The sequence below is a fragment of the Heloderma suspectum genome, chromosome 5 (genome assembly GCF_057233095.1).
Source record: "Heloderma suspectum isolate Gila_16-S chromosome 5, 16-S_ref, whole genome shotgun sequence".
Lineage (NCBI taxonomy): Eukaryota > Metazoa > Chordata > Lepidosauria > Squamata > Helodermatidae > Heloderma > Heloderma suspectum.
The window spans coordinates 183562783-183590079 of record NC_139462.1 but is presented as its reverse complement, the minus strand read 5'-3'; the positions used below and the strand labels follow the sequence as shown (position 1 = coordinate 183590079).

Below are 27297 nucleotides of genomic sequence, written 5' to 3'. Positions count from 1 at the left end.
GACCACCTCTTTCCTGGCATCTAAAGGTTGACATCTATCAAAGTTGGAGGAAACCGCTACCTGTGACCTGGGACAGCCACTCCCAGGAAGAGTACTGGCAGTATTGCAGTACGACGGCCTGACTCATATTATGCGGTCTGACTCATAATAAAAATAAATTGTTGTTTATAAAACAAACAAACAAAATAAAATAAATAGCAGTTTTGAGTGTTCACATTAATTCCCAGTAACTCGATAACTTTAGAGTTTTTTAGCTAACAAAGAAGGCGAGTAAGGGGGGACATGAGAGAGGTGTATAATATTAAGCTTAATATGGTGAAAGTGGATAGGGAGAAAAACCTCTCCCTCTCTCATAATACTAGAACCTGGGGTCATCCCATGAAGCTGAATGGTGACAGATTCAGCACAGACAAAAGGAAGATGCTTTTCACACAGCACATAATGGATAAAACTATGAAATCTGGCATCACAAAATGTAGTGATGGTGACCAACTTAAACAGTTTTAAAAGGGGCTCACACTAATCCATGGAGGATAAACACTATCAATGGTTCTAGTCATGATGGATGCATTATCTTCAGTATCAAAGGCAGTATGTCTTTGAATACCAGTTGCTGGGGAACATAAGCAGAAGGGTGCTGCTGCACTCATATCTGGCTTGTGGTCTTCCCAGAGTCATCTGGCTGGTCACTGTGGGAACAGAATGAAGGACTACATAGAGCTTTGGTTTGGTTCAGCAAAGTTTTTCTTACATTTGTAAAATAACTTTGCATGGTGGATCAGTATGACCGCCCCATATTGCACATGAGGGTGGGGTGGGCATGAGGCTGAATCATGCCCACCCCTTCATTAAGTCTACCTAGTAAGAAGAGAAATGTATTGGGTCCCTGTATCCTGCTCCTCTAAGAGGAGAAAAGCAACCAGAGAGGAAAAGTTTTGAGTGGAAAAACTGCCCATGGGGAAAGGATTAAACACACACACACGCACACATACACACACACACACACACACCCCATCATTACGCCAATCAAATTCAGTCCCTTGCAGCTGCATTTCAGATCTATCTATCCATCTATCTATCTATCTATCTATCTATCTATCTATCTATCTATCTATCTAGTTGGAGACTGCTCACAAGACTATCTCATCTAGTTTAACCCTTAAATGTGCTTCCATCAGGTTTTAAACCACGCATTTTCCAAACCATCTTTTCAAGCCATCTAAGCTGGTGGCCATCACCACATCTTGTAGTAGCAAATTCCATATTTTAACCATGTGCTGTGCAAAGAAGTACTTCCTTTTGTCTGTCCCGCATCTCCCACCAATCAGCTTCATTGGATGTCCCCAAGTTCTAGTAGTATAAGAGAGGGAGAAGTTTCCACTTTCTCCACCCCATGCATAATTTTATTCACCTCTATCATGTCTCTCCATACTTGCCTTTCCCCCCCCCCCCTAAGCTAAACAGTCCCAGACTTTGTAACCTTTCCTCACAGGGCAGTTGTTCCAGCCACTTGATCATCTTGGTTACCCTTTTCTGCACCTTTTCCAACTCCACAATATCTGTTTTGAGATGTGATGACTGGAACTCTACCCAGTATTCCAGGTGTGGTTGTACAATAGATTTGTGTGTAGGCTTTATAGATGTTGGCAGGTTTATTTTTGATCCCTTTCCCTGCAAAGGATTATTAGAAAAGTTGCAGGGCACTATGGGACAGGATAGAGGTAGGTAAGAATGGTGTGTGTCTTCTCTTGCACTAGTTAGATGGGTGTGTGGTTGGGATGACATTTAAACTAGGAAAAGCATAACATGAATGGTGGTAATGTGCATTAATTGAAGCAGGGGAAGATTTTCAAGTGATAATCAAAACACCTTAAAATTAATGGGTTTGATCCAGACTTAGTTGTATATAGAGTAGACCCATGAGACCAACTTAGTTCTTATTGATTTCTATTAGTATACTCTATGTATGACTAAGTCTGGCTCTAACCCAATGTAACCCTCCTAGGTAATTTCTGTTGCACCTCTGAGCCACCGGTATCTTTAACAAGCACCCAGGTAGCAGATTTGCTATTTTCTGCAAGATTGCCCTTTTGCATTAAGCATACCTTTTCATTATATTGACCGAACTTCTACCTTCATTGAAAGACTTTCATGGCTTATGTGGCTTAGACATTGCTCCTAAGTTGTAAGAACTGACATTTTAAAGAGTTGGTGACACACACGCTCATAATAATGACTGCAGCTGGACTATATTCAACTTCATTATACCTGGAAATCTTTGAATGACATACTGTGATATATTACAATGATTACCTCCACAATCAGCCATTACAGCTCCTTGAGAACAGGTTTTGCTGAACATCCTAATGAGCTCACCATGAATTTTTTAAATCCTTAAAATAGGTTTTGTGGTTTCACTTTCCCAGGAGCTATTTTCCTTAATGAAATAACATAATCCCATTTCAGCATTAATTTGAACATACCAATAATAGCCTAATAATGTTATGGATTCATAAAACATCCCACAGGATTGTTGAGTAACTCCAGCTCTATATTACCCCCAAATAACTGAAACTGAAGCTCAGCTTGGGTACAGAATGGATAGCTACAGATATACTTGAATGTCATTATTTTGGAAGACCCATATCCCCACCGGAGCTGAATGCATTTAATGACATCAAGAAAAAGGGAGAGATCCAAGAATTCTAGGTCACTTACTCCCTTCTTTACTTAGTGTGTAGCCTTGTGAAATAGATAGTGGTCATTAAATAAAATTATCTTGTTCAATAAACTGATTAAGTTATAAGTCTGCACTTCAGTTTTGGGAAATTTTCTAGAGAATCGAGTATGATTTTATTGCCCCTGCATAGACATAGAAATAAAAGGCCAGTTTCAATGTGATGATCAGCATGTGATCTTCCTTGTCACATTATAATTTAAACACTCGAGCCAGTGTTTCTCAATCTTTTTGAACTAGGACCCCTCCAAGTCAACTGAGCATCAATCATCTGTTCCACAGATGAGCCTGAAAATATTCTTGCACATGTAGATACCACCTGCACTGCGTGCAAGGATCTGTGGATTGGCATACTAATCCCAATACGGTCATCAAAGCAGATCTCTTTGACTATCTCTTAAAAATATGCACAGGGAAACATCATCATAAGAACAAAGTACTGTAGCTGAGTCCCACTTACTTCCTAAAGCACATTGGAGATGATTGGGCAGTAAACCCTCTCCCCCACAAAACCAATGTGGATCTCAGTAAGGGTCTCTGGCAGAGGACATTCATTCTCCCAGGACTTTGGTGAAGGAGGAAGGCATCACCTCCTTCAGGATCTAGGTCTTCATGCCTTCTCTAAGTGCTTCATGCCCCAAAGAGAAACAGCCCCCAAATGTGAGAACTACTGATCTAAACAATCACCAATCCTTATTAGTTCAAACCTTCTTATCTATGTATGTGTATCCTAAGCCAGGAATAGGATATTCTTAGCATGAATAATCTACTTAATCATCTGAATTTTCCACAAGGATGAAACTGCCATTGGTACTGGTTTTATAAAACACATAGGATTGCAATGCTGGGAAGTTCTTCAAATGCATTTGGCAGATTCCCAAACTGGTGTCACATCCAGTTCGTTGCCACAGTTGCCTCAGAACACATAAACACATACATTTGACACACCATTGAATTTCCACATGTGCTCCACTCATTCCATAGACACACTTCCACCCCGACTGTCTTACAAGATGCACACACTCCAGTACTCACTCACTCACTCACTCACTCACAGAAACCTGCTTCCTGCCAGTTCAAGGAGGAGTAGGGTTATATGGGGTGGCATGGTCCAAGAAGCAAGGTGAGGGAAGGCCCTGGTAATGAGTTGGTGAGGCATGGACATAGGTTGGGTAAGGCACATCTGTGGCAGCTAGCTGACTTCATCAATTGTTCTGACTAAAGGAGTGTGCCCAATTTGGTCACAGAAATTCTTCTCGGGGCCATATGAGATGATCTGGCTATTATGGGATTGGGCGGCTATTGTATGTTTGGCTAGTCTGCCTGCAATTTCCTCTTCTGGCCTGTGTTTTTCACTACCTCTACAAACCTATGCCAATTGGCAATAATTATCTATTTTGACATACATACATACTGAGAGAGCATGCCCTGTGTCATGATGGGGCAAATGCCAGGGCTCATAGGTCTGGAGGGCTCACCAAGGCTGATGCTGTCATACCTTCAAAAAAATTAAACTTTTTTTTAGGGCCCAGTGCTGTGAAGAGAAGTGCTGGATCAGGCAGCCTCAGCCACTACCAGCTGCATTACCCCCAAGGCCTCTCTGCCTTGCCCTCAACATACACTAAGTCAAGGCCCAGGGCAATCTGGGGAAATGAGGATTGTGGCAGCTGCAGTAGCCACTTCATCCAGGACATCTCTTCTCAGTGCCAGGTTGAGCATTGCCACCTTTCCATGGTGCTGTTTGCCACCACTCATCCCCATCCATCTTGGCCACCCCCTCCACCCCCTGGTAAGCTTACCTTGGGTCTATCAGGGTAGTGCTGGAGGGATAGAGATAGATGAATCTGTCAGTTTCACTTTCAGACATTCAGCCCCCACCTCTGCCTTGTACAAAGGTTCTTAGGCAATTTTTTTTTTTTTTTAGTCTTATCAGTTTGCCTTCTGGGAAATGGCTGTTCTGTGACCAGCCATGCCCACCATGGCAGCCATTTTATGAATGGGCAAGCCCCTATGGCACCCATTTTGTGAGAGCACCCATGACACTCCCTGAAAATTCCCAGTGTGCCCACTGACCCAAAATGGTTGGAGATCCCTAGGATGAACAAATCTGTCAGTATCAACATCTTTCATGTTTGATTTTTTAAAAAAATCTCAAGTTCTTCCCGTCGTGTTTATGAAGAAATTTGCCATTTTTGTTCGGTTCATACATATATTAAACTGAACAATACTGTTACCCATTTGCACTGGCCAAGTGCAATAGGTACAGCTATTTCCAGCATGGAAAGGACCATGGTTTTACTTGCCTTCCATGTAGCTGTTGAAGATGAGGAGCCTGTCAGAAAAAAAGAGGTGGCAACCCTAATTCAACACCACAAACATGGTCATATATACAGGGATTCAAGCCCAGACTTTTAAGAGCAAAGCACTCAATGCCCTAGACCTGGATGGATGGATAGATGGATCTCTCAGTTTTGGTCTTTCCCACATTCAATTTTTTTTTTTTTTAAATCAGGTTCATGGGGGTTGGACCCTATGGTCTTATAGGCTCCTTCCAACCCTACTATTCTATGATTCTATGATTCTTTCCATTCTGTTTATGAAGAAATTTGCCACTTGTTGCAAGTTCTTAGCCAAGACCAAACTGAACAAAACTCTCATCCATCCCTTCTTGGGAGGTGGGGGATCTGAGTGGGGCTGAGGGCACCCAGAGGGCACCTTGCCCAATATCTCTTCAAACCTGGTGTCAGCCCTGTGAGAGAAGCATGCTTTATAGAGGCTTCCCTCACAAGACTGTTGTGACTATGAACACGTTGAGACTTGTCAAGTTTTTTTGCACAATGACAGTCTAACCCTAAACAGATTTTCTGGATTTTCAGTGGGCATTACTTCAAAGCAAAGCATGCTTAGCATTGCAGCTGAAAAGTGCTAGAGAAATTGCTGCTGCTAATGATTAGCATGTATGTAGGAGCACAGTACGGAGGGAATGTGCAGAGCTTTTAGGCACATCAGCTGTCCTTTGCCAGAGGATTTGCAACTCAGCCATTCGTTGGAGTGCTCTGCCAGCACATATCATACAGGATGAATGGCACTTGTGGCCTTTGGAGGATCAGGCTGCTCAAAGCTAATGAGATCATATTCTTACATCGTCAACTGCAGCCGTCATGATTTTATGAACATGAAGTATGAAGCCTTTTCTGCATCTGGGTTCCCTTTTGATGTGGATCTTGCTGCTGAGGGACTGCTAACTGAACTGAACATTTCAAGGAAGCCAATTTACTCAGCTGGTTGCAAACCCTTTGACCTCAATAGTAGAATTTGGCAAATCAATGAATACACGAAAGTTTAGCGTTCTTTCAAGAATGGCAAAAATGCTCTGTAGCCCATAGATCCTTCTGCAAAATGCTAGTTTGTATTTTAAACATTCATCTTTTTTTTTAAGGCCAATGAGACTAGTTAATTAAGCCTGAGGGGTTATGAACTGTTGGCAGTTAATAAGTCATAAAATTCCTCCATAAAACAGGATGCTAGATTCCATCACTGAGACAAGGAGTACAAAGAGCCGGTGTATAATATCTAATTGTACAAAAGGACTGGGATTTCTCAATGACTGCTCATCTGGAGTCTCAAGGGCATGCTCACTGTGGTTTCCTGATTTTTAGAAGCCAGTTTAAAAAATGAGTGTATTAAAGAGTAATTTGCCTGAAAGTTCAGGAAGTTTGGGGTGGTGGAGGGTGGGTGGAAAGGGGAGAGAGAAAAGGAAGGAAGGAAAGAAGGAGGGAGAAAAAAGAGAGGGTGAGGGAAAAGGAGAAGAAGAGAAAGCAAAAGGGGCTCTCGGCACACAGGCTGGGACATGATTGCATTTGTCATCTGTTTTCTTTCCCCTTTAGGATGTTCACCATGGCAACGGTACACAGCAGGCTTTTTATGCTGACCCCAGCATCCTGTATGTCTCCCTCCATCGTTATGATGAAGGCAACTTCTTCCCTGGCAGTGGAGCCCCAAATGAGGTTGGGTTTATTTCTTTAGAGCCCCTTTTTTATTTGTATCTTTTCAGGTAATTGCATTGCATGATTACCCCTAATTTTCTCATCCTCCACTGGTGCTTTAAATTGCACTAGATTACCAAATAGCCCACTGGGACCAGGGGACCAGGGTAGAACAAGTGCATAACCCAGAACGGTCCTTGTCAAGCAGGGCTGCGTTGATTTGACTTGCCGTTTGATGTTTGTTTCAAAAGGACATTTTTGTATGTTTTCTTATTTTGATTCACTCCCTGCCTTTCCTCTCCACCCTCCCTCTGGCACTTCCCCCCTTCCCCCCCTTTTAGGTTGGAAGTGGCCCTGGTGAAGGTTATAATATAAATATTGCTTGGACAGGTGGCCTGGATCCCCCCATGGGAGATGTAGAGTACCTCACAGCATACAGGTTGGTTCTTGTTTCCTTCTGAAAATGCCAAACAGAAGCAACAGGCTGAAACCTACAAGAATTAGAACTGCAGCAATCTTGAAAGCCATAAAAATGACCCATGGTGGAATTGGCTTAAAGTAAAAAGATCTCTTGTTATGTAGTGTTTGGAGACTTAACTTATTTTAATAAAGAGTTAATGTTAATATTACTGGCCACCCGCAAGAAAAAAAAAATTCATTCATTGCCTGAAGCAGTGACGAAGAAGCTCAAGATTGTTGAATTCTTTTTCAGCCTGTAAACTGAATAAGGGCACAATCCTATGCATGTTTAAACAGAAATAAAGTACTACAGTTCCCAGCATTCCCTAGCCAGCATGGCTGGTTGGGGAATGCAGGAGGATGTAGGACTTTTTTTCTGTTTAAACATGCATAGGATTGTACCCTGAAAGACTTTTTCAAATCCAAAGAGCACATGAATACAATTTATTTTGGGTCCCAGTGATTTCCCTGTAAAGTGCTTCCATGTAAATGTTCTTGGAAATTCATGCTTACCCTGCTCCCCTGAACAAACCTCTGTGGAGTAAGTCTGTCTGATTTCAGTGGCACTATCTTCCATGTAATATGTTAAGGATTTGGGTTTTAAAATGTACTCAAAGAGATGCTTTCGTCGTCTTCACAAGTTACCCCCCCTGCATAAGTTAAACATGTGAAGGCAGAGCAGGACTGTGCCTGCCAGCCCTGCCCACAACAACATGCACCCACTGGCCTGGCCCAGCCCACAATGTCCACGTGTTGAGCTTCCCTTTTCAGACAGCCATGCTTGCTCAATATAGCCAGTTTCACATGGTATTGTGGGTGTGGTCCCGCTCTGCCTCCACGTGATTGGCCTACTCATGGAGGCTAAATTGTGAAGAGAGATTTTGTCTAATATACTTCCGACTCAGATAAAATTCCCACCAAAATCCATGCATATGATTAAGTGGGGTTTGGCCCACAAAAGCTTAAGCCACAATAAAGGTGCAATCCTATGCATGTTTAGATGGAAAATAGTCCTACAATTCCAAGCAGTTAAGTTCTAAGACTTTTTTTCCTGCCCAAACATGCATAGGATGGCACCTTTAATCTGTTAATCTAAAGTGCCCTGAGATTTTGTTCTTTTTTGCTTCAGTAGACTAATATGGCCACCCCACCCCCCCTTAATCATTTACTTTTCTGGCTAATGACTTCTAAGGGCCTTTCTGCACAAGCACTAAAACTGTGCTTCAGTCTTACTCATTGCATGATACTCCAACAAATGGCTTTTCAGCGACCACAGAGCAAATATCCCTTCCAAGCAACACCACATTCCGCACAGTAGTCACATTCAGAATGAATCAGTTTTTCCCAGTAGAAATATTGCTGTACTCAGTGCTCAGATAATGTGCTATTTCCACAACAAAAGTGCTGCATTAAAGGAGAACATATGGATTGTGGTCAACAAATGAACATTTATTGAGCCAGGAGCTAAATGTGTGAAAATTAGGGTTTTCGTCTTTTAAAGAAATCACATGAATTTTAGCCAATCAGTACATGAATTAACTGATTACATGTTAATTAATTGCATACAAATAAACAACAATATGAAGACAAAAGCACTTGTTTACAGATGATTTCCTTTGTTTTCACACGATAGTGTTTCAGCAGACACCATCCTGGAAGAGGCATTATAGAGGAAAGTGTGAGGGATGCCTATTCTAAGATGGTGCCTCTCAGCAGAAGTTTTTGTAAGTTCTTATAGTAAAATAATTAGCATTTTAAAAAAAAAACCCTGTCACCTGATGAACTGGTACCACTTTAGTCAATTACGAGATTTGAAATCAATCTGTTGGGCTGGAATCGGATTTAGGGATTTCCAGCTGGGCTGGTGGAAATGGCCTTCCCTGCCCCCTCCTCCCCACAGCAGCCCCTCTAGCCCCCTGAAAATGCTACACAGAGCGCCAGGGGACCCTGCTGAATGGGGTGAGCTGTGGTGTGAGGAGGTAGAGGAGATCCCCCCAAATCAGGCAGAGGCACCTTCCATGAGCACAGCCCTTCTGTCAATGGAAGGCAGATTGGATCCAAGCCTTTGTTTGTTTACTGTATTTTATTTATACCCTGCTTTTCAGCCAAGATTGGCTCCCAAAGTGGCTTATAATTTAAAACCACAACAAAGTACAATACAGGGTGTTTCAAAATGATGGACCCAATTTCAAAGCAGTATATTTCATGATGGCAAAATGTTACAATTACACCAAAAGTTACAAACGGTTTAATGAGTTATCAAGTTTATCAAGTTATCAAGCCTCATGATCAAACGTCACCTTAACACACGCCAGACAGTTGTATGAGAGATCGCAAGTTCTCGGCTGGCACAATGAGTGGACTTGTGCGGGCTACGCTGAAAACTCTCTTGAATTCGTCTCACGTTTCGTTTTCCTCTGAAGTGCGTGGTCTCCCTGTGCTCTTCCCCTTACGTAAACAGCCTGTTTCCTCAAATTGTCGATACCAATAACGAATGCTCTTTGGCATTGGTAGGGATGCACGAATCCCTTACCTGGCTCCGCTCAGGGGCATCTGCGGGGGGGAGGAGGCGATCCGTCCCTCCCCCTGGAATCCTGCCTAGCCGGCTCCACTCCGCGGCGAGTCCGCGGAGCCGCTGGCCGGGCCCATCCACAGCCAGACTGCCGTCCGCTGCCGGGCTGCTGCGGCCGCTACGCCATTTGCATCCCTGTGTTAGCCATGATAGGCTACATAAATACTTACATAGCCTATCACGGCTAACGTAGTGAGGGATATAGCAGCCACAGACCGGGGCCGCCATTCGCACCTACAGATGAGGCAGCGGACGGCCGACACAAGGTAGGCTCCGTCCCAGGGAGGTTTCGCTGGGTGGTGGTGGGGATTGCTCTGTTCCGCCATGGACTTCAGGGGGCCGGATTCCAAAGAATCCGGCCTCACTGGAGTCCATGGTGGAGTTCTCTAACATCCCTAGGCATTGGTGGATCAATGCCAAAACGCCGTTGAAACGCACGCTGCACCGCAATTGCGGATTCAGTCTTGCGGAACTGCAGCACGCAAAACGCCTTGTGTTGCGGGGTCGCCATCTTGCGAATGACTGAGGCTAGGGGCTGATTGTGCACTGAGAGAGGCAACTAGTGGTAATCATCTGAAACTCTATGCCCCACCCTTTCAAGAGGTAAGCGTTCCATTCATGGGCGGTTCGTGTTTGCAGAAATATAGCGATTTCAAATCGGGTCCATCTTTTTGAAACACCCTGTATATTAGGTATAATTGGAGATGTTTATGGGAGTCACTTCTGGTTCCTGGTATTTGATGACATAATTCTTCTAATCTCTTCTCCCTTCCCTCTGGGCAGAATGAATTGCTATTTGGATCCAGGTGCTGGCTGATGGCAAAGAAGCCAACTCACAACAGCAGCCCTTTTGACATCTACAGTCTCCTGGTCCCTGGCAGTTGCTGCCATAGTCTAATCGATTAATCAACTAAGCATGCAGCTCTCATGAAAAGATCCCATAGGATCACTGATATGCTGCTTTATACTATTAGACTTCCTTCTGGTGGAAAAAGAACCCAAATGATGTGTCCTGTAGGGTACCAAACCTGGTCTTGTCTTTTGTGTCCAGTTTTCTACTTCTGGGGCTGCACAGCTCTGGTTTTGACCTAACAACTAGAGTGAAAGCACTTGATGAAGTCATGCATGTCAGGGCTGGGCAAGCTGTTGGGGTTTGGTCAGGAATGTCAGGTTACATTTATGAAGGCCACAGTTCAAAACTTTTCCAACTGACAATGAAACCACTAATTTCTGCTCGGACCACTGTCAAAACTTATAATTTCAAATGTTATATCTAGTGCATCCCTTTGCTGCACTGCAAATATACCACAAAATCTATAAAACTTGCTCCCCCATGTCCCCCACCCATCAGTCTTGGGTGGTCCATGAATACACAGTGTTGCAATGGTTTTGTAATTCAGACATAACACACCTGAAATTGAAGCATAATACTCAGAAATAGCATAAGATCACAGTCTTCCACTGTTTCTGTGAAATGGGTTTTGATTTTATATATGTCATTTGCCTATTGTGGCAAACACCTAGCCAAATATTCAATTACTTAAAAGTATGCTGTCAAAGCTGGTAAGCCTCAAATAGTACCTCATCTAAAACTTTCATTAATCCTTTGCCAACATCTTTGCAGAGCTTGTGCACACACACAAAGATAGGGTGTTTGGTTGGCTCAAGGGTTTGTTGGTGCTGGAGTTCAGCTTCTCTCACCTCCTAAATGCTTGGTTCACAGTCAACCTCAGTCAGTGAATAAGGATGTAATATTGAAAGTGTTAGGCTGAGCCAAGCACGCTTAGTGTTTAGTTCAACGACATTGCTATCAGAAAAATTATATAATGTAGCCTTTCCTAGCCTGGTGCCCTCCAAATGTGCTGAACTGCAAGTCTCATTATCCCTAGCTAGCATGGACAACAGCATGATGGGAATTGCAGTCCAGCACATCTGGAAGGCACCCAGCTGGGGGAAGGCTGGACTAATGGTATCTAGTCTGAAGGGGCAGGTAACTTAGCACAGGTGTCAGTTAATGAACATTCTCCATCAATTTAGGACAGAATCAAGGAATGTTGGGGACCTCTGTGTTCAGCTGTCTGTGGGCAGAGAAATGGGGATGGGGGTATTTCACCAAATTTCTCCAGGGGAAGGAGAAATCCTCCAACAGTTTCTCAGGAATGGTGCTTGCCATTAGAAGTGGCACTAGCACAGCTTTTTTGTTTTCCTAAGGTTTGGGTTGTTGTTGTTGTCTTGTGCTGCCACTGTGAGTAGCAGCAGCAAGTCTTTTGGCAGCCTGGTTGTCATTTTGCATCTTCCACAATGTCCCAGACTTAACATCATTCTGGGGCATGTAGGGGGAGAATGGTGACTGCCAAGGGGAAAACAAAAACCCTATGGTGGTGAATATTTGGAAAAAATTCTACAAAGTTGGCTTCTTTTTCAAGGGAAAAAGAGAAAAAATAATTTCAGAAATGTTCTCAGAAAAAGGTATTCTGAGACATTTCGGCTCAGCTCTACACCATGCTGTTGCTGATGCTGGGAAGGTTCACTTGTAGTAAAGGAAACTGTCTGTTTTACTATCTCTAGATGCTTTTAATTTCCCTTTCTTTCATTGTATGAAAGAGAAATTTGACTGAGCAGTTCACTTAGGTTAGTAGCCTGAAATATTTTTTAAAAATTATTTATTTACTGTACTTTTAACACCTCCACCCCCAAACACACACACACCAACAACTGAAGTTCTCTGTGTGGTATACAATACATTAAAAACATATAGTACAAACATTAAAAACATATAGTACAAACATTAAAACAAAAAATAAAAACAACCCAGAATAAAGCCAAGATAAAATCAGCAGCAAAGAATTAAAACGTTACAACATCATAAAACCAGATTAAAGCCAGCAGCAGAACAGAGTACCAAAAGCACTAAGAACAGTTCTTACAATGCCTAGGAGAATAAAAAGGTCTTCACCTGGCACCGGAAAAACTATAATGGAGGCATCAGGTGAGCCTCTCTAGGAAGAGCATTCCACAAAAAAGGTGCTATTATTGAAAAGGCCCTCTCTCTTGAATTGAATGCCTTTGGACAGGAGCAAAATAGGAGTCCTCTAGGCCATATACTGCATCACCTAGCCCATGGCTCCATTTTTCTTCAGGGGCCAGGCATGTTTTATTAGATATACTCCCATAGCATCCATCATTGTTATGCATGTGCATTTTAAGTGTAGAGAAGAGAATCCACAGAAGATGGCTTGCCAAATTACACATGAGATACTGTGCAAGCATAGAAGCAGAAAAGTTGATTTGATTGTAGATGCTCAAAACTTACTGATATGAGATCAATTTTTTTAATCTAAATGTATGAAGGATTTGGTGAAAACCACATCTGCATTGGGATGTGGGAACCTGTCAAACTTGATCTCATTCAGGTTCTCTATTTTCCACCACTAGTCTCGTTCTGTCCCAGATCCATGAAAGCGTTCTTTCCCCACACAGAAATTCATATGTGTTTTTCAAAATTTGTGCAATTTTGGGTGCATTTTTCAAATATAAGCAATTTTGTATACATGCACCCATTGACTAAAGCATGTTTGTGCACATTTTAGAAATGTACACATTTTTTCTTGCACATTTTTCAAATGTGTGCATGTTGTTAGGGATGTATGAAAGTCACTTACCTTTTAGAAGGGTGACATTCGCGGTGGGGGGGGAGGCGCTCCGTCCCTCCCCCTGAAATTCTCTCCAGCCGACTCCGCTCTGCAGAGATTCCGCAGAGCCACTGGCCAGGACCGCCTGCAGCCGGACATCTGGCCGCTGGGCAGCCTGCAGGGACTCAAATGGTGACCGCCATAGCCGCCGCCATTTGCGCCCCTGTATTTTGCCGTGATAGGCTACGTAAATATTTACGTAGCCTATCATGGCTTAACTAAGGGAACGCAAATGGCGGTGGCTACGGCGGCTGCCATTTGCGTTCCTTTTTTTGTTGTTGCCGTTTTAGCCTATGTAAATATTTATGTAGACTATTATGGCAAAAAAAAAAAAGGGAACGCAAATTGTAGCCACTACGCCATTTGCGTTCCCCCCCTTTTTTTGCCGTAATAGCCTACGTAAATATTTACATAGGCTAAAACGGCAAAAAAAGGGAATGCAAATGGCGGCCGCCGTAACCGCCGCCATTTGCGTTCCCTTAGTTAAGCCATGATAGGCTACATAAATACTTACATAGCCTATCATGGCTTCTATATGGAAGAAGCGAATGGCGGCCGCATACGCGGCCGCCATTCACAAGTCAGCGCGGACGACAGCAGGTAGGTGCTGTGTTCCGGGCCCATTTCACAGGGTGGGGGGTGGGGTGGGGCTTCGTTCTGCCATGGATTTCAGGGGGCTGAATGCCAGTGCAAATGGCGGTGGTTATGGTAATCTGTAGATTTCTGAGCTTGTGTGATACGTTTCACAAAACAAAAATGCATTCGACAACATGTAGGGATGTCAGAGAATTCCACCATGGATCTTCATGAGGCCGAATGCACTGCCAGTGCATTCGGCCTCACCAAGATCCATGGTGGAATTCTCTGACATCCTTACATGTTGTCTAATGCATTTTTGTTTTGCGAAACATATCACAAACTCAGAAATCTACAGATTTCCAACTACAAATTCAGGTCTGTATTCAGTTTCCAGGAGGTGCAAACTGGGTAATGTCACCCAATGATTTGTCACCCATTCCTAAGCCTGAATAGCCCCACTGTGACACGGGGTTTGTAGCCTTAAAGCTGCATAAACATGTAAACATTCTCATTAATGGGTATCTAGCTTGAGGTGCTAATGCTCAAGGGAGGAAGGAGTGGATGAAGTGCACAAGCCTGGACTCATGCCTGCTCTTTCTTGCAATGCTATGTCATGGGTTTAGAGTTATGTCAGAACAGCCCCAATGTAACTGTGAGCAAAAATGCATGTGCTGAAAAATATCTGTGGGACAGAATTAGAAAGAACAATTGAAAAAGCAGCGAAGGATGGAGACCCAAATGGAATTTTGCTTTGGGCAATGGATTTTCCATATAAATCTGTCTGGGGGAGGCAGGAAAACAGAATTACCAATGGAATTCCTTTAGTGGGCTTCATCCATCCCTAATTTAAACCCTTTAAATGCACAAAAGAAACAAAACAAAATGAATGCAAGAGATGGCTCTTGCCTCAAGCTCCCTCAACCAAAGACGATGAGAACTTTATCCATTTTAAAGGAGTAAAGAAATAAATGTTCTTTACTTCTTTCCAAGCCAAATAACAATGAGACTTGAAAATTTTGGTGCTCAAAGGTGGGACAAGGTAGTGGAACCAGGATAAGCCAGAGAGGGACCTTGTGCATCAAAAATGGAGGCAATGTGGGACTTGGCAGTTCAGAGAAGGAGCTTGGTGGCATAATATTATGGGTCACAGGGATGCACAAGTATCCCACAGATGGTCCTGAAAAAAGGGTCGTGCTTTTGTGAGCACTCAGTGCAAGGGCCTTGTAGAGCCTTCTCGCTTGTTGGAAATGCAATTTTCCCACAAGGGAATCCTTATCTGATAGTTCCAGTCCCATCCCCAGGAGTGTTGGCTGCAACTGCTTTCCCTTTACTGGACCCAAAACAGAGTGGGAAGGTGGCAGCAGTAGAGGTGGCTTGCAAGGTCAAGGTAGGGATGGCAGAGAATTTCTCCATGAATCTCTGGGAGGCCGAATGCCAACGCATTCGGCCCCCCGAAATTGGTGGAGAAACGGTCCGCCACCCCCAGAATGGGACTTACCTTTGGCGAATGTCCCTGGCACTGGCGGCTCCCGGCAGCGGTTCGGCGGCGGCAGCAGCCGGTCTTCTGACCGGCTGCCGCTGCCGCCATTTCCCAGTAAAACAACAACAACAACAAACGTGATAGGCTACGTAAAGATTTACATAGCCTATCACGGCTAGATTTTCAAAAAACACCGTGATAGGCTACGTAAATCCTTACATAGCCTATCACGGCTGACTTTGGGGGAAAAAAAAAAGCGCATATGCAAATTGCGGCGCCCATGGGCGCCGCCATTTGTGTTTCTTATTTGGGCACGTGTAGTCTACGTAAACATTTACGTAGACTACGGGGAACATAACAGCAACGCAAATAGCATTGCCCTTATTTTCGCCATAGTCTACTTAATTGTTTACGTAGACTACACGTGCCCAAATAAGGAACGCAAATGGCGGCGCCCATGGGCGCCGCCATTTGCGTACGTGCTTTTTTTTCCCCCCCAAAGTCAGCCGTGATAGGCTACGTAAGGATTTATGTAGCCTATCACGGCTGACTGCAAGGACGCAAAAGGCGGCGGCTACGGCCGCCGCCATTTGCATCCCGGCAGGAGATGAGATTCGCGGCCGGAGGGACGGGGCGCCTCCCCCCCAGCCAGAATTTCAGCAGGGAGGGATGGGACACCTCCCACCCCACCCAGAATTTCGGGGGGAGGGATGGAGCACCTCCCCCCCACCGCGAAGCAAGCTGCGGGATAAGGTAAGGGACTTTCGTCCATCCCTAGGTCAAGGCAAGCACAGATGATCTTGCTAACAAGTACACAAGCAAGGGTACTTGAATGGTCACTGCCAGAGTTGAGCACAGTCTGGCAGTTCATGGATAAAGCTGCTAGGTCAGGGGCATCAGAAGCAAGATCTGATAGGTCATGGGCAAACCCTGGGGGAATCTGATGGGACATGAATGGAGCCTTGGTGGATTTGGTGTGGAATCAGCTGCAAAAAAGTAATAATTCTGTCTCTGACAATCACTGGTAGGGATGTACGAAACTCACTTACCTTTGCTCCATCCCTCCCCGCGGAATCCTCGATGGGGGGGAGGCAATCCGGTCCTCCCCCCCCGGAATCCTCGACGGCCGGCTCCACTCCACAGCCAGGCCGCGGAGCAGCCAGCCAGGGCCATCCACAGCCGGATTTCCGGCCGCGGATGGCCTGGTACGGACGCAAATGGCGGCCACCATAGCGGCCACCATTTGCATCCAGGTAGACAGCCATGATAGCAGCGTGATAGCCTATCACGGCTATTGTCAAAAAACAAAAACAAAAACACGCAGTGTATGCAAATGGCGGTGGGTACGGCGGCTGCCATTTGCGTTCCCTATTTTTCGCCGACTTATCTTACGTAAATATTTATGCAAGATAAAATGGTGAAAAAAAAGGGGAACACAAATAGCATAGTGGACGCTATTTGTGTTCCTTTATTTTTCGCTGTTCTGGCCTACGTAAATATTTAAATAAATTCTTACGTAGCCTATCACGGTCCAAGGATGGCAATGGCAGCGGCGGCAGCCCTGCTGCAGCTGGCCAGGAGGCCAGCTGCTGCCGGAGCCGCCGCCACCGTTGAATCTGCCGCTGCCACTGCCGAATCCTCCCCAGGTAAGTGCCGTCCTGGGGGAATTCCACGGGGGGGGGGCAGGAGGCCGTTCCGCCATGGATTCCGGGGGGCCGGATTCTAAAGAATTCCAGAATCACTGGAATCTGTGGCGGAATTCTCCGCCATCCCTAATCACTGGCTTTTCAGATTCTAGTCCTTGTTACCTACCAGAATGCAGTTTTACTGAGCTCCGACTATTGCAATAATAGCTGGTTGTCAATCTTAAGCAATAATTGCTTTTCTCAATTGGGGTAGTTTCATTTGCACTGTCATCCTGAAGAGCAGTTCGGGATAGATGAAAATCTATCCTCAACATCTCTCAGCATCATCACATGGCCTGATGGTGACATCTCTTAACATTTAAGTGAATGGCACAGTGCCTTTTTGCCCAACATTGGAGCTCTATGTGCATTTGGAGCTTCAGATTAGGCATGCATGTTTTGCCATGTAAAGCATACCATGTTTTGTTTTGTGACCCCCCCCCCCAGAATTGTGTCACCCTTGTATAGGCCTCCAAAAGAGCCCATTTTCTTGTATATGTAACAAAATACCCTTGAGTAGGTTGCCAGTGGAGGGAACTGAAGCTGACTGCAGGTTTTACAACCACAACCTTCTGCTGTGTGAGATAAAAGATCCAGACCCACTAGTTCACAGTCAGCAGGGAGCTCATAAGTGAAGGCTCCAGCAGGAGTTTCCTAAGGGCTATTTAGAAGCTCAGGAGCCAAGATTATTCCTCATTTTGTACTTGTCTTTAAGGCTTCTATCTTGCAGCAAATAAGCCAACCCCTTTCCAAGAGGTTTTGTTTTGTGTTTTGTTTCAAGCTGTTCATGGCATGGTAGTTAAAATGGTTTTGCTGGATTGTGCTTTTCATCTTATTACTATTGTTATTGTTATTTTATTTTAAATGATTTTTAGGCTGCTTTAAAGGATAGAACTGTCTGACTTATTTGGACTAAATCGATATGCAGACAACCCAATGCACATGTTTTGGCACTTCAAAACAAAACCAATGACCACCAGTGGTGCATCCAGTTTATAAATTTTATAAATTTAAAAATTCTAAATTTCATAGAGTTAAATATGTATGTATATGTATATGTATACACATACATACATACACTAACATAAGAAAACAGAGTTTAAAATGTAAAACGTTTCAGTGTACAACACCAGTATCAGTTACAAATAAGAGTATGCTACAATACTATTTATAAGCTGAGCCAGCACCCATCAGGAACAGACCAAACCTCAATGAGGGAAAATGGGATTAAGGGCTTCTCCACATGGAGCTTTTATCCTGCAGTTGAGATTGGTTACTCACTGACATTTGTGGGTCCTTTACATGACGTCATCAACCTCCGGAGCCCCTCTCATGCTTTCGAAGCATTTCCACGGCTTAATTTGAAATGGAAATAATGAGGTAACAAAGAGATCTGCTTTCAGTCAGTCTGAATTTCTCTGTGAAAACTGAAAAGAGGAAATGGTGCTATAACAACAGTGCCATCTAGTGGTTGTATAATGAAAAATATAGGACTCACAGATAAAGGGGAAAAGGGGGACAAGGGAAGGGGAGCAGATTACGATGTTTGATCGTAATCCCATAAAGAATCCAGAAGCAGAAGCCCCAGTAAAATCAAGGGATAAAAAGCCTCAGTGTGGAGAAGCCCCAACAATCAGCACCTATATTCAACAACCAATCATGCCACATTAGTAAGCGTCATGGCTTGTTTCATCTTATCCTTTACATTGACATCAGGTTTCAGCTGATCAATAAACAATGCCTCCTTAATCTTTCTCCTTTGGAGGCTCCATTCAACTTCTAGCACACAGTTCTTCACTAAAGCTGCTCTGCCAGCATTTTTCTCCCTTATATGAAGGGAAAAAGGTCTAACACGTGTTTCATTATGCTGGATATCTGCCAAGTGCTCCTTATATCTTTTTAGAAGAGGTCTTCCCGTTTCACCAATGTAAAAGGAGTTACATCCAAAACACTCAAGTTTATAGATAGCACCCTTAACTGTACACTCCCCCTTACCATAACACACAGATCGGGCATTCCCATGTCCAGCATTTGTTGCCGTATAGCAGAGACTTCACAAGATGTTGTTTCAGTGTTATCGGAGCAGTACAAACAACATTAGCCTTGATGTTACGGCGATCACGGATCTTTTGGGCTTCCCATGCAAATCTGTCAGTCACAAATGGAATTTTCAAAACAGGCAGTCCTCTGGTATACTTCACATTCCTAACAGCTGGAACTGGTAACCAGTAACCACTAGCCTCTGCCAGTTTTACTGCCTTTTGTGTTGATTCCTCAGCGTAATTAATTTTAGACAGCTTTCTGAATCATGTTCTTTACCACCTGCCTTTTCACTAGCACAGGGTGAGCAGAGTTACAATTCAATAATAAATCCTTCTTCATAGGTTTTATATACCACCTTGTTTCAAACTGCCCATTACCGATCTTTCATTCTGCATTCAAAATGGGAAGCCAACTATCTACATTTGGCTGCTCCTATGTTAATTTTATACAGTCCACTCCATTCCACCCCAGTGGTGGTTGACTTATTTAGCAATTTTAGCACAGCTACTCCTAGCACTTTTAAAATGAGCAGCATGTCTTGCAGTCCATCTGACAAGGCTTGCGGCTGTTATTCCCATTTTGCAGATGTGGGAGTACAGCTAGATCATGGGGATTTGATTTTCTCAGGGTCATGCCAGAGAAGTGTTTGGCTGTTGAGGACTACTACTGTAGCTAGGGAAGCTTTGGATCTGTGCTCTGCTGCCCTGAGTGGCCTAGAATGGCTTTTCAGGCAGTCCTTTGGTTTTCCCTGATTGGATAGGTTCTCTCCTGCCTGGCTGCTAGACCTGCTGGCTGTTGTGCATACAAGGACTTTCTCCATTAACACATGAAGTTACTTTATACCAGCCTTCTGCAACCTGGTGCCCTCCAGATATTCTGGACTTCAGCCCCAGCCAGCATGGCCAATGGTCAGCAATGCTGAGAGTTGGTCCAAAATACCTGGAGGGCATCAGCAGTGCCGGTTCCAGGTTTTTGAGGTCCAAGGGCAAGACCCCCGCAATCAGCCCCCTGTCTCAGTGAGTCTATCTTCTCACTGCCATTTCACCAGTTACTCTTGCCCCTCCTCCTCTGTCTCATCACTGCTTGCTTGATAGGCAGAGGACCAGTGAGCAATTAGACAGTGATATCTGCTGCCCCTTCTCTTCACAACCACTGTTGTCTGGGTCAGAGTGAGAGGCAGATGGACAAGCAGGTTGCAGTGGTGAAGAGGGGTCCTCCAAGGGGCTTTTGTCAGTGGACTCCTGCTAGGGTGTGGGCCCTTGGCAGATGCCCAATCATGCCTACCCTTGATGCCAGGTTAGGGAAAGCTGCCTTATACTGAATCAGAGGACTGGCCCATTTAGCCCAGTCCTGTCTGCACTGACTATTAGTGGCTCTCTGAACTTACAAGCAGACACTGCTTCCCAGCCCTGCTGCCTGATATTCATTTTGAATGAAGATGCCAAGGATCAAACCTGTAACTTATGCATACAAATCAGGTGCGTAGCCACTGAAGTATAGAAATTCCTGACTTCCTGCATTCCTCCTGGCTGGGGCCTGTTGCTGAGGATGCATGGCTCCTGCTTCTACCCTTTTGGGTCTCTAGGCTCTAGCTTAGCTTCATGGCAGGAGCAGGATTTGAATCCCAAGGGTCTCAGGCCAAAACTATATATACGTCACATGTAGTTTCTCTAAATTTAATATCCTATAAGGGAAAAGTGACAGCAGGCAGTGAAAAGCTGAAGTGGCCCTCTGTAACTGGTCACTTCCATAGGAAGCAGCTTTTCCACATTCAAAGGGCCAGTTGAGCTACTGTTACACATATTTCTGTGTAACCTATAGAATTGGGCCAAGTCCAAATCATAGGCCCACACTGGCTCCCTGCTCGATGAGAAAGAGGACAATATTTTAAAGCAATCGTCCTAGTAAAGGAAAGGACCAGCCCTACCATTAGGCAGACTGAGGCACGAACCTCAGGCGGCAGATGCTGTGGGGCAGGAAATGGTGATAAGCTGCTGGAGAACTGAGCTGTTTGTGCTGTGCAGACTGCCCTATACCCCCTAAACTAGCCTGCTGCCCTCAGATGTAGTGGAAGCTGCTGTGCCTTTGTCAGTGTTGAAGTAAAATTCAACTACCACTCTGGTCAGCTTCTTTATATGGAATGGGGAAAGAAGCTATTTTGTCCTTCAACTCAGGCAGCAAAATATCTTGAGCCAGCCCTCATAAAAAAAAAACGAGTTCTACAGGTAGAGAAGAAATGCTGTACAAAACTTAAACGAGGGATATTTTAAAGATTCTCTTTATCAAGCATCATAGCTTGGTGTCTTCAATGGCACAAGTGACAATAGCAAGCCAAAAAGCATTGACTGGAAAAAAAAAAACCTGTATGAGAGCCGCATACTGTGTTTGAAAATGAACAGAACTTGGGGATTGCCAGAATACATTTCCCAGAGCTCCACAATCATCACATTCTCTCCAAGCTTGTCCTTGTTTCCAAGTTTGTTCTCATATGGTGTAATCAGGGTGGAAAAGTGATGAGGAGATAAATGCACAATCCATGGGCTCACTTGCCTTACACATCATCCCCGTTATATCTGTGATTTACTTGAAAGAGGTTTTGTAATGTCACCATTTCTTATTTTTTAAAACATTACTTGCCCCAAGAGTTGGCGTTACGTTGTGCTATGCAGCAAGAAATGTTAGGCGCACCACTGAAAAATTATCTCTTGCATTTTTCCCTTCGGAGGACAGTCTACTCTTGCAGCTTGTCTGCAGCCATGAAAAGTGCCAGCTGCTTTATAGGAAATGGTGAGAAACTCTGAAAGGGGACCCTTATGAAATAAATTGCCCCAGAAAAGCCCAAGGATTTATGTGGCACTTCCACAATAATTATTGTTTTATTTAATTCTGCTGAGCAAGAACTGATCTCTTGGAATATTTTGGCAGAATGAGTTGTTATGCACTATTGCACACGTGCCTTAATTTTTGACATCTTTTTATGTCAATGTCCAAGGGACTAAAGATATTTTTGTTTGGAGGGAGGAATGGAAAAAGGGGTGGGGAGAGAAGAGTTTTATCCGGATTGCAACACCTCAAGGTCTTCTGAATGGCTTGTTATACTTCAAAGTTTACAATAAAACTAAACCAGCAACCCTGCTTTTATTTTGTGACACACAAGCCCTTTTTCTTTTCTTTTTTATTTGGGAACTCCAACTTCTTCTCACCAAAACACCTTCAACTCCCTTTGCTACTCCCCTGAAACTAGCTCTTTAAAACAACAGATGAAGCTCATTTAATCCACTGGAGCTCCAGAACGAAACCTTTTCATTACAGAAATTAATTAGTGTGACTCAACTTTCTTTCGGATGCACAATTTCTTTTACTGACATGGCCGCATAGGGGGCGGGCAAAAGAGACGTTCATAAACAGGACATGTGCCTCATACCTCATGTGAATCAAGTTACAAACCATCTGTTTCAACTCCTAGCCCCTAGGTCAAAAATAAATAAATAAAAATATCTGACTTTATGATAAGTGTTCCTAATCCTTATGAAGATGGTAAAATCAAATATTACAAACCTGCAGATGATTTTAAAAATGCTCTATGGTCGATAGCTGAGAAAAATAATCTGCAACAACTCTGAAAAAGGAAAAGAAAATCATGTAAAGAGTACTGAAAGTTCCCCAGGTTTGTGGGTATTTTCACCTCTCCTTTTACACAAGTCTCCACACACATGTGATTTCATAAGCTTCTGCAAGCTGTAACTGGCCAGCGTTGTTTCCAGGTGAGCTAGGAGGAATGAGCCAATGCCCTGGCTGGCTCAACCTGACACACAACCATGACTGTTGGGGGCTTACAGAATGATGTGTTTGGGGACATTCTTATCCCTACTGCACAGAATCAGGCCCAAACCCCAACCATCTGGACCTGGGCTGTTGAGAAGGATGTACAGAAACAGATGTTCTGCCGTTGAGTACCAATGTTGTACCCAATAACAGTTGGTTGCTCAGTTCTAATTTAAAATTGTATCTCTGTATAATAATAGCTTTTGAAAACTACATTTCACCCTGTAAAATAAACACATGGTCTTTGCTGCGACAGGTCTAAAACTAACAGCATTACAACATTGCACCCTGGTGCTTTATATGTATTGTTTAACTGATTTCCTTTGGTGGGTATTTTTTATGAAGATCCCATTATCCAGAATTAGATAGAAGGGTCATTTCTAACAGAGCATAAACAAGAGCCTTTTAGGGACATGCTTCCTTTAAATATCTACATTATGTAGTTAATGAGCCACCTCTATTTATTTTCTTTGTTCAACTTTTTTGTAAAGCTGAAGTGTGGATGCAGCTCTATAAATGTGTTTCTGTCAATACATATGTAAGGGTGGTACTTTCCAGGAGTCCATACAAAGTGCAGTGGCTCTGCCAGATTTGAAGAGGGCAATAACCCCCACCCCATGCACTGCTCAAGCTACTTCACTGCTGCTGCCGTGCTTTATCCTCAAAGTTTCATCACCCTCTCCCCATCACCTGGTGCCCTCCTTGTGCCACTCTCCTCCTCTCCCCAGCTTACCGGGTGGTGGGAAGCAATCCATTCCCATTTCTCCCATTTTTTTCTTGTTCAACATTTAATCAAGTGGGTGGCTGCACAGGAAACCAGTGATGTAGCTTGGTCATTTTAGATCCTGGAGTTCATGGTCTTCTGGGGCCCTCTTTTAGATGGCCATGTGTATTAGATGTCTTACTTCCATTGTGAAGCACACACCTTCTCTTCTCCACCTCCATGCACCATCATCACCATTCCATGCTTTATAACTGCTTTGACATTTTTGATGTATCAGGGATATACAGATTTTGTAAAATCTGTTCCATCTGCATTCATGGATTGTCAGATCCCTTTTGTTCTGTTATCCACTCAGTGGCAGAATCGGATTTTTCCCAATTTCCCCAATTTGTGCAAATTCGCATTTGCGCAACCTTGCACTTGCGCAAATTCCCCCAATGTGCAAATCCCCCCAAAATGTGCATTTTGATGGTTTAGCCTATGGGAAATGCTCAGTTTTGGCTGTTTTTAATTTTTTTTTTACATATTATTCTATGGCTAAATTTCCATAAAATTCCAGAATGTAAAAAAACTGGTCCACAAGCCCACAGAATCTGTGCAACTGGGAAAAAGCTGGTCTGCTGTGGAATCTGCAGGTCGGATTCATAGAAATCCAAACTTATGTGATTTGGTTGCAGATTTCTCCAACATCCCTAATTAAAACAATGATAACTAAACTGCTTGCCAAGCATGATTAAAAAAAGAAATAATTCTCTGAGCATGTGCAGTTTTGCATTTCAAACTCACTTAAATCATAGCACCACCATGAATACGGGAATAAAAATTGGGTTTGCTTCTGCTGCCCTGACACCCTCATCACCTGCTGCTCTCTGGGTAGTCCTTTGGGGTCCCTAGGGCTGTGAGGCCCTGGATCTTGGCCCCAAGGTCCAGCCCTACTTGTACCACTGCAGCACTGCTGATGCTGAGGCTCCAGGCACATCTGTCATCTTCATTTCCCAAAGTGTCTCTGGGCCCCACAAGCCTGAGCGACAGCAACAGACACTTTGCTGTGCAATGTGCCTTCTTGAGTAAATGTTAGGAAAGGAAAAAGGATGTGTGGTAACAGATGTCAGCCTTAGTACACAGCTGCCCATGCTGGGTGCTGACACTGCACCTATTTGCTGCTGCTGTTGCTGTCACCCATCATCTGATGGCACTGTCACCTCTGGCTGTAGTTTGCAGGGGAAGGATGCAGGGCCCTGGACCCGTGCCCCCGAGTCCAGCCCTAACAAAGCCACAGACCAGCTGTCTCTTTCTGTTGGGTGTATGCTTCCTGGGCTCTTTTTCTTCTTCAGCTTCAGCTGCCCAGCAAGTATTATACTCCAAAGGCATAGAAGAGTCAGAGTCATGTTTTCCAAATAATTACTGGAAAAATGAATAGTTAACAGGCGTATGCAATATCATTCCCTCTATTTCTGATAATCAGGGATTTGAAATCAGGGTTTAACTCTGCAATTAATTGTACAATATTCGATAGACCATACTGTTTCCAGTCTTTGAAAAAGGACCTTCTCTGATAATTATTTATTTATAATCTTGCCTGTTACAAAGTCTAAGCATACATCAGCACGTGTATTAAGTATATCTTCCTATGAAACTTGTGAGATAGCTTCTTGCTATGTATGTAATTATCTTAGTATGTGGAGATTCCCTTCGTCACAATTTCTAGTTGAACATGAGTAGGACTGGTGTGTGCAGACAATCACATTCAGTTCAGTGCTGTAAAGACCACGTTCTACACTTGTTGCCTGTGACCCTATTGACTGATTGTGCTGAATTCAGTGAAACTGAGGGCAGAGTTATATGTTCTGCCTCCACCTCATGTTGTGAGCCCTGAGACGTTCCTTCTTCACAGAGCAGCTGTCAAGGTTCCCCTGTTGCCTTCTGAATACTCCAATAGCCAAAATCAACACTCAGACAAACGGGCTGCTTTCCAAGGCTTTAATTCCATTTATCCTAATGAGGCATACAGATGCTAATTGCTTGAGACTCAGAGAAACTACAAAGGAACAGCCATCTTGGTGTTCTAAGGGTTAGGATGTCAGTTGATCTCCGTTTGGGAAAAGGGCGGCAATTGTCAGGGTGGACACTGAGCCCATAGAATCCCAGAGTAGTTCTGATTCTGAGGAAGAGCAGTCACTCCTGGGAGAGGAGCGCGCTCCTCTTTCCCAGGGCCAACAGCTGACGGAGATTCCTCCCACCAGCATTCCTAGCTTAGATAGCAGTCCTGGGAGTGACAGAGCGCGGGAAGCAGACTTGATGGACGCGCGATGCCGACGCAGAGAGCAGCGCCAAATGGAGGGCGCAGAAAGGAGGCGTAGTGCCCGGTTGGTGCTCAAACAACGGCTGCGCCCAGAGGATCCAAGGGAAAAGGGGAGGGACTCTCCCTAGTCCTTAAGTTCAGGGGTCTGCCAGTAATTCCCTTTCAAACGGGGACCAACTGTTCCAACGTAGGGCATAGGTACTCTGCTGCTCATATCTAGTTGCTAACAGTAGAGTTGTTAAGTTGTAAAAGAGGAATAAAGCTTTGAAAAGAATCCATTGTCTGTGTCTGGACTTGGCTACTGGATTAGACTGAGAGAGGCCTCCAAGGAGCCCTTGACAGCAATCCTCTGAACTTAAGGGGTGGGAGGGGAAGATCTCCCCCTCTCCCGTGATGCTTCTGGGTGCAGCTGTTGATCTTGAGCCAATCGGGATGAGCGCCGAAGCTCGGCCCCTGTGATCTCTCGCTTGTGCCTGCGTCTGCGTCTCGCGTCTAAAAGTTCAGGTTGCATACACCCCATAGGGATGTATGAAAGTCACTTACCATTTCACGGATCTGCTTTGCAGTGGGGGGGGAGGTGCTCCGTCCCTCCCCCTGGAATCCTCGTCGGGGGGGAGGCACTCCGTCCCTCCCCCCAGAGTCCTGCCCGGCTGGCTCCGCTCTGCAGGGATTCCGTGGAGCCGCCAGCCGGCTCCGCCCACAGCCAGACATCCGGCCGCTGGGCAGCAGGGACGCAAATGGCGGCTGCCATAGCCGCCGTTTGCATCCCTGTATTTAAGCATGATAGGCTACGTAAAGACTTACGTAGCCTATCACTTCTGGGTAAAAAAACAAAACAAAACGCATACGCAAATGGCGGTGGCCATGGTGGCCGCCATGTGCATTCCTTATTTTTCACCGTTTTACTCTATGTAAATATTTATGTAGGCTAAAACGGCGAATCAAAAAGGAACGCAAATAGCGCCCACTATGCTATTTGTGTTCCCCTTTATTTTTGCCATAATAGTCTACGTAAATATTTACATAGACTAAAACGGCAAAAAATAAGGAACGCAAATGGCGGCCGCTGTAGCCGCCGCCATTGGCGTACGCGGGGTTTTTTTTAACCCAGACGTGATAGGCTACGCAAATATTTATGTAGCCTATCACGGTTGAATACAGGGATGCAAACGGCGGCGGCTACGGCAGCCGCCATTTGCGTCCCTGCTACCCA

At 44.3% G+C, this 27297-nt stretch overlaps 1 protein-coding gene across 1 annotated transcript in view; it reads left to right on the top strand.

Moving 5' to 3' along the window:
• The window catches only part of LOC146344932 (histone deacetylase 9-like), a 284959-nt gene that overhangs the window by 80307 nt on the left and 177355 nt on the right, over nucleotides 1-27297 (top strand). Inside the window, exons 8-9 of the mRNA XM_084859825.1 lie at nucleotides 6625-6744; nucleotides 7065-7162. Of these exons, the coding sequence (XP_084715951.1) occupies nucleotides 6625-6744; nucleotides 7065-7162 (218 nt within the window). The remainder of the gene's footprint in view (nucleotides 1-6624; nucleotides 6745-7064; nucleotides 7163-27297) is intronic.